The sequence below is a fragment of the Panthera pardus genome, unplaced genomic scaffold (assembly GCF_024362965.1).
Source record: "Panthera pardus isolate Hobbes unplaced genomic scaffold, ASM2436296v1 HiC_scaffold_25, whole genome shotgun sequence".
Taxonomy (NCBI): Eukaryota; Metazoa; Chordata; class Mammalia; order Carnivora; family Felidae; genus Panthera; species Panthera pardus.
The window spans coordinates 29944113-29959482 of NW_026526821.1; the positions used below are offsets into that span (position 1 = coordinate 29944113).

Sequence of the window (15370 nt, forward strand, 5' to 3'; positions counted from 1 at the left end):
TTTCCTTCCCTGCAGGTTTCTCTGATAAGGAGGAGGTGCCCACCCTGAGGATATTCAGAAAAGCCTGTTGTGTGCAATGGGGGAGGGGAGAACATAATGCTGGGAGTCCCTCCCGGGCTTATTTCTTTGCTCACAGGCAGCTCTGGAGAATGTCACTTCCAGTCACTGTTCCTCAGTCCTGGCAGCATGGCCCAGGGCCTGAGTTTAACTGTTGTTTCCTCCCTGAAACTGCATCATTGTGTGTGGGTGAGGACAGAACAGCATTCCTTTGCTTCCCACTTGCCTGTGAGGCTCAGCTGGGTTATCTCCCCAGGAAGTGCCAGGGCCAGACCCAGCCTTCTCTAGTTGTCTCCTTGGTAGTGAGTGACGTCTGACTGGGCTCAGGCATGGGGTACTGGGGACCTGTCTGCTCCTGGCCTGGTGATTCTGGATAAGGCCCTACCTGCAGGGGACACCTAGGCCCCTGGGGAGGGGGCCCCAAAGGATCATGAGCCACATGGATGGAGTGGGGACCTGGGGCTTAGGGCAGGGCAGCCCTCTGTGCTTGCTACTCAACTCTTTTTTTTTTTTTTTTTTTTTAATTTTTTTTTTTTTCAATGTTTTTTATTTATTTTTGGGACAGAGAGAGACAGAGCATGAACGGGGGAGGGGCAGAGAGAGAGGGAGACACAGAATCGGAAACAGGCTCCAGGCTCCGAGCCATCAGCCCAGAGCCTGACGCGGGGCTCGAACTCACGGACCGCGAGATCGTGACCTGGCTGAAGTCGGACGCTTAACCGACTGCGCCACCCAGGCGCCCCAACTACTCAACTCTTAAAGTGATGTCCTGGGTCCACAGGACACTGTCCCCCTTTGTTAACCTTGAGCTACCCATCGCCGCACACAGCGCCGTGAGTGTTCGGACCCACGCCACCTGCCCAGGAGCAGTCGCGCAGTTGGAAGATGGGTCTTGATTGTGCCTGGTCCCCATTCCTCCAGTCAGCGCGCCAGGGGATACACCTCTCCCGCTCTGCCGTCCAGCCAGCCAGGGCAGGGTCATTGTTGCCAGTTACAAGTGGAAGATACCATCTCACCGTCGGGTTGCATTTCTCAGGTACCCAAGGGCATTGTCGCCGCCTGTTACCGTTTGGGTGCCCCCCACCGCAGGTTTGCCTCTTTTCTATTGGGGGTTGGGAGTCGTGGTCTTTTTTTGTTGGTTGGCAGAAATTCTTAGCATATCTAGTTGTTATTTAGAGGTAGCAGATGTCTCCCTTGGTCTGTGGTGTATTTGTCAAGCCAAAGTCCTGTAAGGTGTGTGATGGGGTCCGTGAGCCAGTTGCTCTACCACTGCTGGTGCCCCCGATATGGCCAGAGTCTCAGATCTGTATTCCCTGCTGCCGCCATGGACTCTGGCCAACCACCAAATGACCAAGCCAGAAACACGGCACCTTCTCCCCTCCGGCAAACCAATCCCTGCGTCCTGCCATTTGGATTCTTCCCACTTCAGTTCATCCCCACTCTCAGGGCCCTGGTGCAAAGTGCAGCCCCTGCCCCCCCCCCCCGTACCCCTACCCCCCGACGTATAAAATCTGTACCCGCTCAGCAGAGGGGACACGTTGCAACTGCAGCTCTGACCTACGTGCGCCTGTTTTTCAACCTGTTGGGCTGCTCTGCAGCTGCCTCTGGGAACCCAGGCTCACGGCCATCAGCCCTGCTCTCTCCTCCACCAGCCATGGCCCTTCACTGGCCCCGAGGGCCCTCCTCAGGGCCCTCGCACATGCTGTTCCCAGAATACTTCCCCTGCAGTTTCCTGGCAACACAGCAGCACCGAGGCCTGGACCTTCCGCATTTCCCTGTTGGACCAGCATCCACTGTGCGGGGTCGGAGGGGACAGTCCACAGACGGCGCTCCACAAACACCGGTCCTTTTCATTCCACCTCCCCTTCACATTCTTTTATTCTCAGGTGGCCTTCTGAGGCCGGGGCAGGGTGGGACAACAGAGATGGAAGCGTAGAAACGGGAGCTTTATTCTCTAATGTGCACACAGCAAATTCCTTATACAATCAAGGAAATGGTTTCTCTTTCAGACATCTGACTCTTTTATCAAAAGAAAATCCGGCTTTAGTTCCACTCTGGGCAGAAGTTGTCCTGAGCAGTGTTACTGACCCAAGCGAAAGGCTAATGGGGACAGGGATGGGCACACGCCACAGAACCCCCCCCCCACCACCTTGATGCCCAGATGTCCTAGGCCTGTTGGGACAGCTGGGAGGGAGTGCAGCACAGAGGAACACCCCAAAAGACACCCGTACGTCTCCCCACATGGCTACAGTCAGCCTGGGAAGAGCCAGAGGGACAGGTGAATGGGACACGGCCAGGGCCTCAGTGTTCAGCATCCATGACGTCCAGGTACTTGGCTTCAATGATTCGGGGCAGCAGGTTGTAGCTGTGGGGACAGCGAACAGACCGCAAGATGAGCACTGGGTCAGAGAGGAGAAGGCGGAGGCTACTCCCCGCAACCCCCCACGGGGCCAGGCTGGGCCCCTCTGGCCCACCGCCCACCCTAACCCATTGTCTCCCACCCAGCGGGGTCTCTGCTGCCTCTGCCCGCCGTCCCGTACCGGATGGGGATCATGACGATCATGATGAGGGGGAAGATCATCTTCATGTAGGGCAGGTTGCTCATGCCAAAGGCACAGAGCAGCAGCAGCTGCACGACCTGCAGGCCCGTGAAGTAGTGGATCTTCCGCTGGGGCACCCTCCGGATGTAGTGGGTGGGCGGGTACGAGGTCTGCGGGGCGGCAGGGGCCGGGTGTGGGCAGGTCTGGAACTGGACCTCCCTCCCCCACCCCTCATTCTCCAGGCCGGACACTCACCTGGTCCTTGAGCAGCAGGGCCACGCGCTCAAAGAGCTGGTTGCCGTCAATGGAGGTGAGCGCAATGTAGAGGAAGAGGCCGTAGAGCACCGGCTTGGGGATCCACTGCAGGGGGAAGGGCAGCAGCAGGAGGGAGAAGCCCACCAGGATGCTGGCACCCAGCGTAGTCAGCCGTGTCTCCTTCACATTCACGATCCTGTGCGGTCCCAGAGCGCCAGATCACCTCCGGCCCTGGTGTGCGGGGCATGCCGCCCCCCCCACCCCCGCCTCAGGTCACACGTGGGGCCCTGGGCTCTTTCACTTCTGGGGCCCTAGTCTCCTGAGCCGTATCCCTTCCTAGGTCACAGGTGGCCCAGGGTTACCCCCACCTCAGGGTCCACATGACTTGCCTCCGGCCTCCAGGGACCACTCTCACACTCACGTCTCATAAATGTGCCCGTTCTCCACACGCTCCTCCACCATGGCCAATGCCCGCACGTGCAGTGGGGAGTGGGGGTAGGCGGCATGGATCCAGGGCAGCCCAAACAGAGACAGCCCACTGTTGATGATGGCGATGAGCAGGAGGTCCCAGTGGTAGGCGGTGCCCTTGACCAGCCTGCAGCGGACAGGGGCACGTGTGGCGGGACACCCGTGGCCCCTCGGAGGGCCGGGCACGCACTCGCCCCTCCCCACCCAGCCCCGCAAACCTGTTCTCTGGGGCATTAGCCAAGGCAGCCACCAGGTTCTGCTCAATGAAGAAGAGCAAGGAGAGCAGGAAGCCCAGGCCCATGGCACTGGTGACGGCGCCCAGGGACAGGGAGTGCATCTCGGCTACCTCAAACAGGCTCTTGCTGGGGTTGTAGCGGAACTGGCTCACTGCAGCAGGGTACATACAGGCCCCTGCTCAAGCCTGCAGCCCCGAGGAGCAAGCCCACCCCACCGCGGCCCCTGCCTGAACCCAACTCACTTTTAATTTCCCGGAAGCCGTAGGAGCAGATGAGGGAGAAGGTGAGCACCGAGATGGGCAAGGCACAGTCTGACAGGATCTCCCTCATGTAGGGGTGCAGGTAGGGGCTGGGGACGCAGGTGGGTGTATGAGCGCGGCCTGGGGCCGGTGCCTCCTTCCCCTCACCCCGAGGCCCCCCTCACCTCTTCTTGAACTGGTAGAGGGTGTAGCTCAGCCACAGCGTGCCCAGCATGATCAGGAGGCTCAGTACAGCAGTCTCCCGGCCCGGGTGCTCAGTACCAGGGCCGCTTACGGAGGTGAACTCCAGGGGGCTCGCCAGGAGGCTGGTGTTGAGGGCGGTGTGGAGGCTGGTGTTGAGGCTGGTGTTGAGGCTGGTGCCGAGGTCCAGCAGGCTCACCATAGAAGTGCTGTCTTCATGGTGGTTCCCAAAGTTGTCATAGTAGTACTTCTGGAAGACTGTGGACACAGGCCAGCAGGCCTCAGCCATCGGGGCTCTGGGAGACTGAGGCCCAGCTTCCTCCTGGATGTGGGGCGGAGGGGGCCCTGAGGGGAGAAAAGACTTCTGGGGGCAGGGGGGAAGGGAGGGGACTGCCTTTCTCAGTCAGCCAGGACCCCCTTGACCTGCCTGTCCACCCCCCACCCCCATCTCTGACAGTGGCTCACGCATGGCCCGGCGCCTCTGATCCTGCCTGAGGCAGCCCGGTCACCCTTCATTACATGGGGCGGCTGCTCTCTGCTAGTCACAGGTCCCCAGAGCACCCTGGACTGTGGCAGTAGCCTCAGCTTGCAGGCTGCTTGGCTGTCCTGGTCACAGCCCACAGTCCCCCTGCTCAACTGAGCTCCCCCTGCAGCAGGTAGCCACCAGCTAGACACTCACTTTTAACCATGCCCTTGACAGCATCCAGCATGAACGTGATGGAAATGAACAGGGCAATGATCTCTTCTGTTGACCTGCCAGGGGGTGATAATGCCTCAGCAAATGGGGGTGAGTTGTCAGGAGGCCACAGGGTAGGCTTCCCTGAGCCTCTGCACAGCTCCCCCATCCTCCTGCCATGGAAACCGGGGTCGCATGCTTCTCTCCTGGGGCAGTGATATGGTGGGGGCACCCCATCCACTGCAGAGCTACAGGACCTCAAGAGGCCAGCATGGAGGCTGACCAAGCTCCCCGGCCTTGGTCGCCCTCCTGCTTGAGGGTCCCAGCAGCCCTGTCACCTCTTGAAGAGACTCATGAGCAGGCTGAGGTTGAAGAGGGAATAAAGCGCAAGAAAGAAACTGTTCCACAGGCCCGTCCACGCGTAGAAGGTGTTGAAGTCCAGATCGTAGTCGTCACAGATGCCAGAAATTACTGCAGGCAGCAGGGCAGGGGTGGGAGGTCAGGGCCTGGCTGGGGCCAGGGACCGTGGGAACCACCTTCCCACCGGAAGGGCCACTGCACCTTGGATGTAGAGGGCCAGGGGCGCAGTGGTCAGCAGTACCACCAGCGGCTGCCCAGAGAAGAGTGCGTACAAGAGGCCTCCAATGCTCTGCCCTGCTATGGTTTTCTGCACATCTGAGAAGTGGGGGAAGGGGAGGTCAGGCAGATGCCGCAGTGCTCGGCCCCCTGCCACACCCTCACCGGCCTCCAGCCCCTCACCGATGGCCCCGTTCGTGTTCTCATCGTTGAGGGACCCAAAAGCGATGGTAGGCAGGAGGCAGGCAAAGTAGAGGAACAGGGTGGTGGTGATGTATTTGCCCACAGCCTTATTTTTGCCGATAATGCCTGGGAACGGGACAGGACAGAAAGTGTGTTGGGGATGCAAGACAGGCACATGTATCGTCCTGGGACCTAAGCCGTAGGCTGAGCTCTCGGGGGGACGACAGGGCCACCTACCGTCAGTGAAGTCCAGTGGGTACACAGGGAATCTGCGGGCAATGTCCTCCCGGATGCCCTTCCCCATAGGGAGAAAGTCCTTGTGCTTCGGGGGCTGGGCAAGAGGACAGATGTCCGTCAGCCCTGAGGCCCATGGCCCATGCCACAGGCCACTCACCCACGCCCTCCTCTCCCCTGTACCTGTGGGGATTTGTGTATGCTGATGGAGTTCATGTAACCCTTTGTCCCAATGGATGAACGCTGCCTCTCCATGGTGAGCAGCTGTCTCTGATGCACCAGAGCCTCCTTGAATTCTTCCTCTGTGCGGGTGTTCAGGAGCTTCTGGCGGAAGGTGATGTCCAAGAACATGGTGGCGAATGTGCGCCCCACCTCAGCTGCAGTCTTGGTGCTTTTCTGGGGGCAGAGGACAGGAGAATCACATCTGCAGCTCGAGAGCGGGGGGCACCCTGCCCATCACGGACAGCCCGAAGCATGTGGCAAGTGCTCCCCACTGTGAGCTGGCAGCAAGTTTTGTCCCCCAAAGGTCAAGTGTTAGTGGACTCTACCATGATTCCCACCAGGTCAGCAGATCACTAGAACCACAGGCAGTCTCATAACTTCCTTTAAAAACTCATAAGTGGGGCGCCTGGGCGGCTCGTTCGGTTAAGCGTCTGACTTCGGCTCAGGGCATGATCTCGCGGTTTGTGAGTTCGAGCCCCGCGTCGGGCTCTGTGCTGACAGCTCAGAGCCTGGAGCCTGCTTCGGACTCTGTGTCTCCCTCTCTCTCTCTACCTCTCCCCTGCTCATGCTCTGTCTCTCAAAAATAAATAAACATTAAAAAAATTAAAAACAAACACCTCATGAGTTCTCATAAACTGAGGCAGTGGTATTGTCCCAAGGAACACAAATCTGTATAATCGTGGATGATGAAATCACAGCAATGGAGAAGAATGTTCACCCAGCTCCGTCTCACTAGTGGTATTTATACAGCTCGTAGGTATCTATGTACATACGTATGTATGTAGGTTCGATGCCCAGCGCAGAGCCCAATGTGTGGCTTGAACTCCCAACCTTGAGATCGACACCTGAGCTGACATCAAGAGTTGGACACTTAACCAACTGAGCCACCCAGGTGCCTCTGGTTTATTTGATTTTCAGAGGGGCTCCAGGCCTGTCAAGCCTTCCCCTTTCCTGACTAAAGTCAACTTTGTCCATGAACTTAGGGCCCAGCCTCTACCATGGCAACCTGTCCCCTGAGAGCAGTATCTGCCCCTTCATGCTGCCCCAAAGCAGTAGTCCCAGGGCCGGCCAGCCCACACTCTGCTCCCGTTAGCTTTAGAACACTCTCGTTCTCCCGAGGAGGAGCCAGGCGTCAGGCTGGTTGACCTGTCACGAGGCACCAGTCTAGCCACTCAGCCCTGGGGATACTGTCTCTTCCACTGCTCTGGCCACCTGGCCAGCTGTTGCCCTCTCTGACCCATGAGCTGCCCACTTCCCTAAATTCTCTTTCCCTCTCACCAGCAGAGTAGCATTCGGGGAGGCTCACAGTACGTCTGTGAAATTGCTGGGGGGCACCCGCTTTTCCTACAGAAAGCCTACAGAGGAGGGCCATGCCAAGCTTGAGTCTGTACCAGAGGCAAGGGCAGAATCATCAAGAAGCTAGTGGAAGTTGAAGCATGAAGGCCCTTCTCAGTCCTGGGCAGCAGCCTTAGCCGTTTTCTATTTATGATTTGGAAATCTTTTTCCTTGAGGGACTCCTGGGTGGCTCAGTTAAGCGTCTGACTCTTGATTTCGGCTCGGGTCATGATGTTGAGATTACTGAAATCGAGCCCCACGTTGGGCTCCATGCCGACAGCGTAGAGCCTGCTTGGGATTCTCTCTCTCTTCGCCCCTCCCCTGTGCATGCTCACTCGCTCTCTCTCTCAAAATAAATAAACATTAAAAAAAATCATTTTCCTTGAAAAAAGACTCCTCGAACTATATCAGCCTCAGCTCCCACAAAAGCAAGGTGCCCCTGACCAGGGGGGTGTATGGCCCAGGCAGAAGCAGGGATCCTTGGCCAGCAAATCACAAAAGCGACCAGCTGAAAGAAGGACTGGGGTGGGGGGAGGCCAATGACAAGCTCCCGTATTTGAGGGATACGAATTTTAACAAGTATCTCTTTTCAGTCAAGAAGGAAATACAACTTCCTGGGCAACGTCTGGGGGAAATTAGGGCTTGACGAGGACCTAGCAAGGACGCTTCAGAGAAACTCAGTAGGGCGGATGTGACGGACAGTGTGAGCATGAGCCCCGGACTGTGGGGTTCTCCGGCACATGGAAGAGATGCCTCCAAGAAGAGGGCCAGGTAACCTGGAGCCTTCCTTCCCAGGAGCCACCGCGAGACCCCCTACTCACCATCTTGGGCGGGGCCAGCACCAGGATGACGAATCGCACCTCACACGAGTTCTCCCCCCAGTTCTGTGGGCGAACCAGCCGGCTGATGCACACGTGCCGCTTCTGCAGGGCCTTGGAGGTACAGCTGCCGGGGTGGGGAGGGCACGCAGCACACAGTTAGTTGCCACCTTGGGAGCCGGGCTCCCGGAACCCCTAACTCTGACCCCCCCAGTGACCTCTCTTAGGGAGAGAAAGAGACCAAACGGGACAGAGTGCCCCCACCCTCTACCCTCAGAGCCGGGGGGGGTCAGGCTGAGCCGCGGGGAGGCCGGCTGTGGTGTCCTGGCAACTCACATGATGCAGATCCAGGACTGCTGGTATTGCACCCCTGTGGCCGTGGCAGTGACCCCTTGGATGGTGTCTGACAGCAGGTGGGCTGAGGCCGGAGTGAAAGGGGTAAGAGGGTCTGCCAGCCTGCCTCCCTGACCGCCCCTGCCCAGTCGGGCAGCTGGGCCTCACCTTTACCCTCCATGGGAGCCCCGGCATCCGTGAAGAGCATGGCCATGAACAGGCGCAAATTGCAGTCGGGCTCAGTGTTGTGGGGGTCGTGGGCTAAGCGGGACAGCATGGCCCGCAGCACATCATCCAGCGAGGTAGCCGTCTCGTTCAGGATGATGCTGGCCCGTGCCAGGAAGCCGTCGAGGTCCCGGTGTGCACGTACCTCTTCCTCAAAGTTCTTTAACTTCAGGTACTGTGGGGACCCCCACGCACAGAACCACGGAGGCCCGTGAGTGCGATCCGCCGTCGCCCCCTGGGCCCTCTCCTCTGTGCTGGTCCCCTGGCTGCCCCTGCCCACCGAGACCAACACCCCTTCCAAGAGGGACAGCCCGGCACAGCGGGCCCCCGCAGCCAGGCCGAGGGCCGGTGTGAGACCCCTGTTGAGTGTGACGGGGAGCAGCCACCTCCCCCCACCCCACCCCCCCCTTCGATCAGTGGCCCAGGACCAAGTGTCCCCTGTCCTGCAGACGGGCCACTCACCTTGCGGGAGGTGTGTAGGAGCCCGCAGCCGCCCGGCGACTCACTCTCGGCTAGAGGAAAGCGGGAGGGCTCAGGGGGCCGCCCCGCTTCCTCGGGACTCTTGGCGGAGCGCGGCCGTGTCTGCCCGGTCCCTGGTGCCCTGCCCTCCCCCAGCCTGGCCCTGCTACGACCCCCATACCAGCCTGGGCGGGCTGCACCTCCAGGTTGACGTTGACAAAAAAACGGATGCTCTCGCCAGACACAATGGAGGAGGTGACCGTGTCGAAGGCCTCATCACCCAGGTTCTCCTCACGGGTTTCCGAGGCATCGTCCATGTCACACTTGAGGTAGCCTAGAGGCCCAACCACCACCGAGAGAGACCCCCCCAGAGAGGACCCGGCCGTCAGTGCTACACACGCCAGAGGGAGGGACTCTGGGCCCGAGGAGCAGGGGCCCCTAGGCTGTCCCACTTGGTGCACTCTCCGTGAACGCTGAGGGAGGCCTCCTGTAGGCCCGGGAGGCAGACTATCTAGTCCCCGCCCAGCCCCAATCAAAGTATGGCAGCCAGCTGGCGGCCCGACCCAACTGCTTTCTCCAACATTCTTCAGCTGCGGGGAACCAGGGCCCTGCACTGCTCTGACCCACGTGTATCCTTCAGCTAGAGAAAAGTATGGTCATTTCGCAAACTCTGGGCCAGGCACCTGGTGCAATGATGCAGGCAAGACTGGCCCCTGCCCTCCCAGAACCCCCGGATTACAGGACCTAGACCTGTCTGGCTCTCTAGGTGGGACCCAAGGGAAGCCAGAACTGCTGCGGCAGCCAGCCCCCTCCCCACCTTACTGGCACAGGGTTTTAGGGCGCTTCTTTCGGGGAGGGCATGTGGGTTGAAGCATCAAGGCTGAGAGACCCGGTCCAGACACCAGACAAGGCCCAGGAAGCAGGGGAGCCAGAGATACAGTCAGGGACTGACAGAGAAGGGGACCCCCCCCAGGAGAGACCCAATGGAGGGCAACAGGGGTGGCACCTTGGGACTCCCAGTGCAGAGCCTGGTCTTAGTGCCTACAACTGCTCACAGCCCACACCCGCTTCCTGGTGACACGCGAGTGTTCCACTCTTGCTCCTCAAGACCTCTGGGATGACAGTTGGGGCCAGCTCTGCTACCCCTGCCCTGACCCCTGGTCCCTCAGGCCCGGTCCTACCCCCCACTTCTGATCTCACTCCTGAGGCCAGTTGGCCAACGCCCCAGGCATGCCGGGGCCTGTCCTACGAGCAGAGGGCTCCCCTCCCCAGAGGGCCTTCTTCAAGGCTCAGAGGAAGCCTCCCCTTTTGGCAAGTCCTCCTAGGTCCCTGCCGGCACCCCTTCCTGACTGCCCTGTTCCCCTGTGGTTCACCACGTGCGAGTGCTCCAGAAAAGGGGCTCTTGTAGCCCAGACCCCACCAATGCCTGACAAACACCTGTGCTGGGACGGGGAAGGGTCAGCAGCACGCCTACACCTGCCAGGCAGTGACTCACCCTGACTCACTTCCACTCTAGCCCGTCGGTTTCCTCTGCACATCCCAGGCCCCGTTCCCCCCAGTGTCCTGTGCTCAGCCTGGGCCCTTTTGGGCACGAGGTGCTAGGCCTTCCCTAGGAGGGCCCCCTAGCTCTAGGTCTACACTGTACTCAGAGCCCAGAGTCAAAAAATGTCCTTCCCTCCTTTGTTATGGAGTTCACGTCCATGAAAAACTCCTTCCTCCCCAGTCCCGGGCCTGTTTTGCTTAGACTATCTGGCTCCCCAGCCCCAACCTGCCCTAATCTCCCTTCTGTCACCCCCATCAGCACCCATTATTTCTGGGCACTGCACCATCATGCTGTCCCCTTCTCCCCTACTCTGGGTTCTACCTAGGACCTGCCCAGCTGATACTACCCAGTCCCTGAGACACTCCTAGGAGGCCATGTCCCCACCTATAAGCTGAACCACACACCTAACCTGCCTACCAACAGCCTGGCACATGCAATCACCATGCCCTGGGGACCCTGGGTAAGAGCATATCATCGCTCCACCCTATCCAAGCACTGTCCCACTGAACAACCCTCTGATGGCCAGGCCAGCCCCCCAGGTCTGGGCACAGGAGAGCCCAGAGACGTGGAGAGCGGGAGAGCTGGTCTGAAGGAAGCAGCAAAGCTGAAGCCCAGAAAGGTTAGGTTACATTTCGTTAGAGGGACAATGGCAGCCCTTGCCTCACAGGGCTGGGCGGGGACTGAGGGATGTGGGTAGATACAACATGGCCTAACCAGAGCATTCCAACAGTGAACCAAGGGCGCTCATCTACATAGCCCAAGAGGGGGAACCGCCTGCCTTCCCAGATCCACGAGACCACCAGAGAGCCTGTCAGCGTCCGAGGCAGTGTTAGGTGCCCCCTCCACCTTACCACGATCTCCCGGAGGAGAGGATCTAAAAGCATCCAGCACCAACAGAGGGCCACAGATGGGTGATCAATGCCATGGGTGCCCCAGTGGAGGAACTAGGTCTCTTGTGACTTTTGACCAAGGAGCTCTCTTAGACACCCCCTCCCTCCCCCCCCCCCCCCCCCCACAGATGTACTCACCTACTACATCCTCAACGAATCCATTCTGGGACATTTCGGAAGAGGACTCTGCAAGGGAAACCCAAGAGTTGTTACCAGCTACACGAACGAGCCCGGGACAGTGTCCCGTGTCCAACTGCTCCCCACCCCACACCAACTCTGCTGACTCCTTACCCCTTCCCAGGTACCCAACCCAAGCCAACCTGGGGACAAAAAGAGTAGGGGGTAGTACTAGGCAGGAGCCCCTTAAGAGGAAGCCAAGCCTGTTTGTTATTCTTCAGCCAATCTGCTAGGGTCTGCCCAGGTGGGAAAGGGGAAATGTTCTTAGCATGTTTCCTCTAGGAGTTTAACAGTACCCTCGCAGGATTCGCTGCTTTTGCTACTCAGCACAGGCCGCCGAGACTGTTGGGAGGGGGCCCGTCCCTCCACCCTCCTTGTAGCAGCCGGCCTCCCTGGCCTCCCGCTCGCGCTGTTTCGCGGCCAAGCCCAGCACCTGGGCGGGGGCCTTCCTGGCGGCACATCGCGGCGCCTCCTACTCTTTCTTCGCACCCAGGGGCCATCAACACCTATCACACGTGCAGTCGCCCCCAACCGCACACGCCTGGGGTCACCGGGGGGCGACATGGCAATGGCCTCCTCCCCTCTGTGCCCCCCCCACGTCCCGGCCCTCCTGGGAGGCGGAGCCGTTGGTCTTCCAAGGAGAAGGCGCGGGGCGGGGGGTTGCGCGGGGGAAGGGGGCTCTGTGCGCGCTCACCGCACAGGGCCCCGGATGGTCCCGGCTGTTTGTGCCGCTCTGTGCGAGGAAGGAAGCGACAGGAGGGGCCGCGTGCATGAGAGGAAAGCGCTTCCAGACTCGGAGACCCTGGAGGCCGGGGGGGGGGGGCAGGATGCGGACGGACGCGCGGGACGGGAGCGGGGTCTGCATCCAGAAAGGAGGGGCGGGGGCAGTAAAGCTAGCATCCGAGGCCGCAGGGATGGCCAGAGGACTAGGGTGACGAGGGTTTGGAAGGGTGGGGGTGGTGCACACCTTACTCCCATACCGGGAGCCCCAAGTTCAGGTAAATAGTCCTACAAGCCCCAGGCTGGCCCTCAGGTATCAGAGCCGCGACGTAAAGAGTGCTGTGGTCTCACAGGGGACAGTCGGAGGCCCCGGGATCCCCCCGAATGGGCAGGCTTCTCCGCAGCGCCGGGGGCGAGAAGGTGTCCCTGGCAGAACGTAACCAGAGGTGGCAGCGTGCCCGCTGGGAAGAGGCCGGCGCTCGGGGTGCTAGGGACTCCACAGTTCCGTCCCAACTGCTTCCACGCCCCCACCCCTCCACTGGTTCAAAGACTAAGAATTTCAAGCCTGCAATAGACCATTAAATCAAGCGCGCAGTGTCCACGAGGCCCCCTGGGCCTCCCTCCACCACCCGCGTAATCCCCCGGGCTCGGGCTCGGGCTCCCACTCCCCCTCGGGCCGAACTCACACCTGACCCCCCAAGGCTGGGAAGCCTCCACGACCCCCTCGCCCACCGTGGCCCGGGGCCTGTGCAAGCCGGCGGCATCCGCGTTCTCCCCGGTGCTCCGACGGCTCCGCATCCCTTCCTAGCAGCCCTTCGCGGCGGAGACCGAACGGCCCTCCCGCCGCGCCCCTGCCGCGCCCGCCGGCTCCGCCGGCTCAGGCACCCACCGCATGGCTGGAGATGGAACAGGCGCCGGGTGGCCGCGGCCATGGCCCGGCGGTAGGCCGCCGGACGGCTGCACACACGCGCGCACGCCCGGACTCCTCACCCGGGATCTCCGGGACCCCGAATTTGGCATTTCGGGCGGGCCAGCGGCGGGAGCCGGCGACACACCCCCGCGCCGCGTCTGGGTCCTAATGCCGCTCCACGCCCCGCCCTGGTGCCGCCCTGGGCGGGGTCCCGTCCGCCCGCCCCGCGCCCTCACCCGCGCTCCTGCCAGTCCCCAGCAGGCTGTTCCCGGGAGCCCGGGGCAACTCAGCCAGAACGTGTAGATCGGGCTTCTTCGAGCCCGTGTGCCCTCCCAGGCGTTGCCGGATTAGGAGCTGGGCGGGGCTGGGAAGTTTCTGGGAAGAAGCTCGACGGGCCCAGGGACCCACGGTGTTGTGCCTCTGTGGCGGGTCGTGGGAGGGCTTCTCCACAGTCGGCTTTATGCACGCTGCCGGCCCCCGCCCCACCCTCGGCAGGGGGCCTCGTCGGGGCCCAGCCCGCCAGCTGCCCCGCCCCCTCCATTCATCCCGGTCGCTCGAGCGGTAAACCCTCCTTCTCCTCCTCCAGGAAGCGCACCCTGACTAACTAGAAGGGCCGGCGCGCGTTCCCTGGGCTACGCCCTAGTCCGCAAGGGCCAGCGGCGCTCCGGGTTCGGCGGCGTCGGATTTACTTTCTGCGCGCCTCGCGGTTCCTCTTCTGGCCTCGTCGCATCCCCAGCAGTCTCTTGGGTCAAGGTCTTGACTCGTGGCTTCTATTCTTCCATTATTCGAGGTGGCCCTGCCGTCCGGTTTTCCTTCCCGAACAGGAGAGAGCCCGACCTGGGGACGTACATCCGCCAGCGCCTGGTCTTCTGAGAGTCGAGTGTGTGTGTGTGTGTGTGTGTGTGTGTGTGTGTGTGTGCGGGTGCGTTTGTGTAGGGAGGCGGTGTTGCGCACAGGCAGGCCCGTGTGCGCTGCCACAGGTTAGGCAAACCCAGCCCATACGATGAATCCCTGGCTTGATCCTCGGTGGCTTCTCAGCAAACGATTCTACAGCCCTTGCACCCCACTTTGACTCAGGAACTCTCCCCACCACAGTGTTTACCCCATCTCTTCACACTTCGGCTGCCAACCCGAGGACTAGCAGCGACGACCCCCCCCCCCCCCGCCCCGCCCCAACCCCCGCCCAGCCTCCTGCTGGAAATGAGTCCTCAGCCACGGTCCCCCAGGCATGGAAGAGAGGGGGCCGGGCAAGCAGAGTGTGAGCCCACCTCTGCGGAGGGGTTGCTCTGAAGCCCCCAAGGGCTCCTGGTGCATTGGGGGAGCCCATGTCACAGACCGGGTAAGCCGGGCTGCCGGTTTCCCCTCCCAACAAGACAGTGTGCATTGGGAGGGAAGCCATGGGGGCATTCCTCTGCACATGAATGGCCCCGGAGTCGGGAGGGCTCTGAGCACCCTGCTCCTTACTACCAGAGGAGACGCTGAAATCTACCAGACTCAGGACTGGCTGGGGGCTGGCTGCATGTTTTCTGTGGGGCTGAGCAGGGCCTGGGAGGATAAACACAGGGTATTCCTGGGGAACCCCTGCACTCCACCCATGGATCTTCTTTAGCTAGACCCTCAGCCTATTTTACCGACTTCCAGAGTCCTACAGGTGGAGAATGGAGGTTGAGGAGGAGCTGAAGGACAGATAGGCTGACTGCCCAGAGAATAAGGCTGGATGGGGTGGGTGGGTGCCAGGGTTGGACCCCTGAAAAGCCACCCATTTTGGCCCCTGTCTGGGAATGCTTAGGCTTCTGCATCTGTCTCCCTGTGTCAGCAACAGCTCCCAAACACCCAGACCTTCCAACCCACCTTCCAGGAAGCCACCCTGGATTGGAGGGGCAACCTCCTCCTGGATCTGGGACCTCACCACTTGGCTCACTGAGGAAGCAGGAGCCCACAGCCAAGGCCTCCCTCAGGGGTGGATGGACCTGACTCTCAGAGAAACTGCCACTGAGCCCTTCCTTGCTTCCTGCCCTCTGCCCCTGCAGGTTCTGTTCTTCTGGTTGCTCTGGAGAGAGGCCCCAGACCCCC

The 15370-nt window shown here is 60.8% G+C and overlaps 1 protein-coding gene across 15 annotated transcripts; it reads right to left on the reverse strand.

The window, feature by feature from the left end:
• Positions 1-1982: 1982 nt before the first annotated feature.
• On the reverse strand, positions 1983-14173 carry SLC4A11 (solute carrier family 4 member 11). Of its 15 annotated transcripts, none has more exons than XM_019462672.2 (20): positions 13987-14173; positions 11629-11676; positions 9239-9391; positions 9061-9110; positions 8542-8773; positions 8377-8458; positions 8044-8167; positions 5849-6061; positions 5669-5762; positions 5432-5557; positions 5234-5347; positions 5011-5143; positions 4676-4749; positions 3981-4254; positions 3799-3905; positions 3539-3707; positions 3274-3447; positions 2853-3048; positions 2598-2767; positions 1983-2422 (listed from the first exon to the last, which is right to left on the reverse strand). In XM_019462672.2, the coding sequence occupies exons 2-20, from the start codon at positions 11660-11662 to the stop codon at positions 2359-2361; spliced, it is 2583 nt and encodes an 860-aa protein (XP_019318217.1). In that variant the 5' UTR covers positions 11663-11676; positions 13987-14173; the 3' UTR covers positions 1983-2358. The 15 variants fall into 15 exon arrangements, with proteins under 15 accessions (XP_019318217.1, XP_019318218.1, XP_019318214.1 ...); XM_019462673.2 differs by lacking the exon at positions 13987-14173 and adding an exon at positions 13534-13714; XM_019462669.2 differs by lacking the exon at positions 13987-14173 and adding an exon at positions 13277-13429.
• Between the last annotated feature and the right edge of the window lie 1197 nt (positions 14174-15370).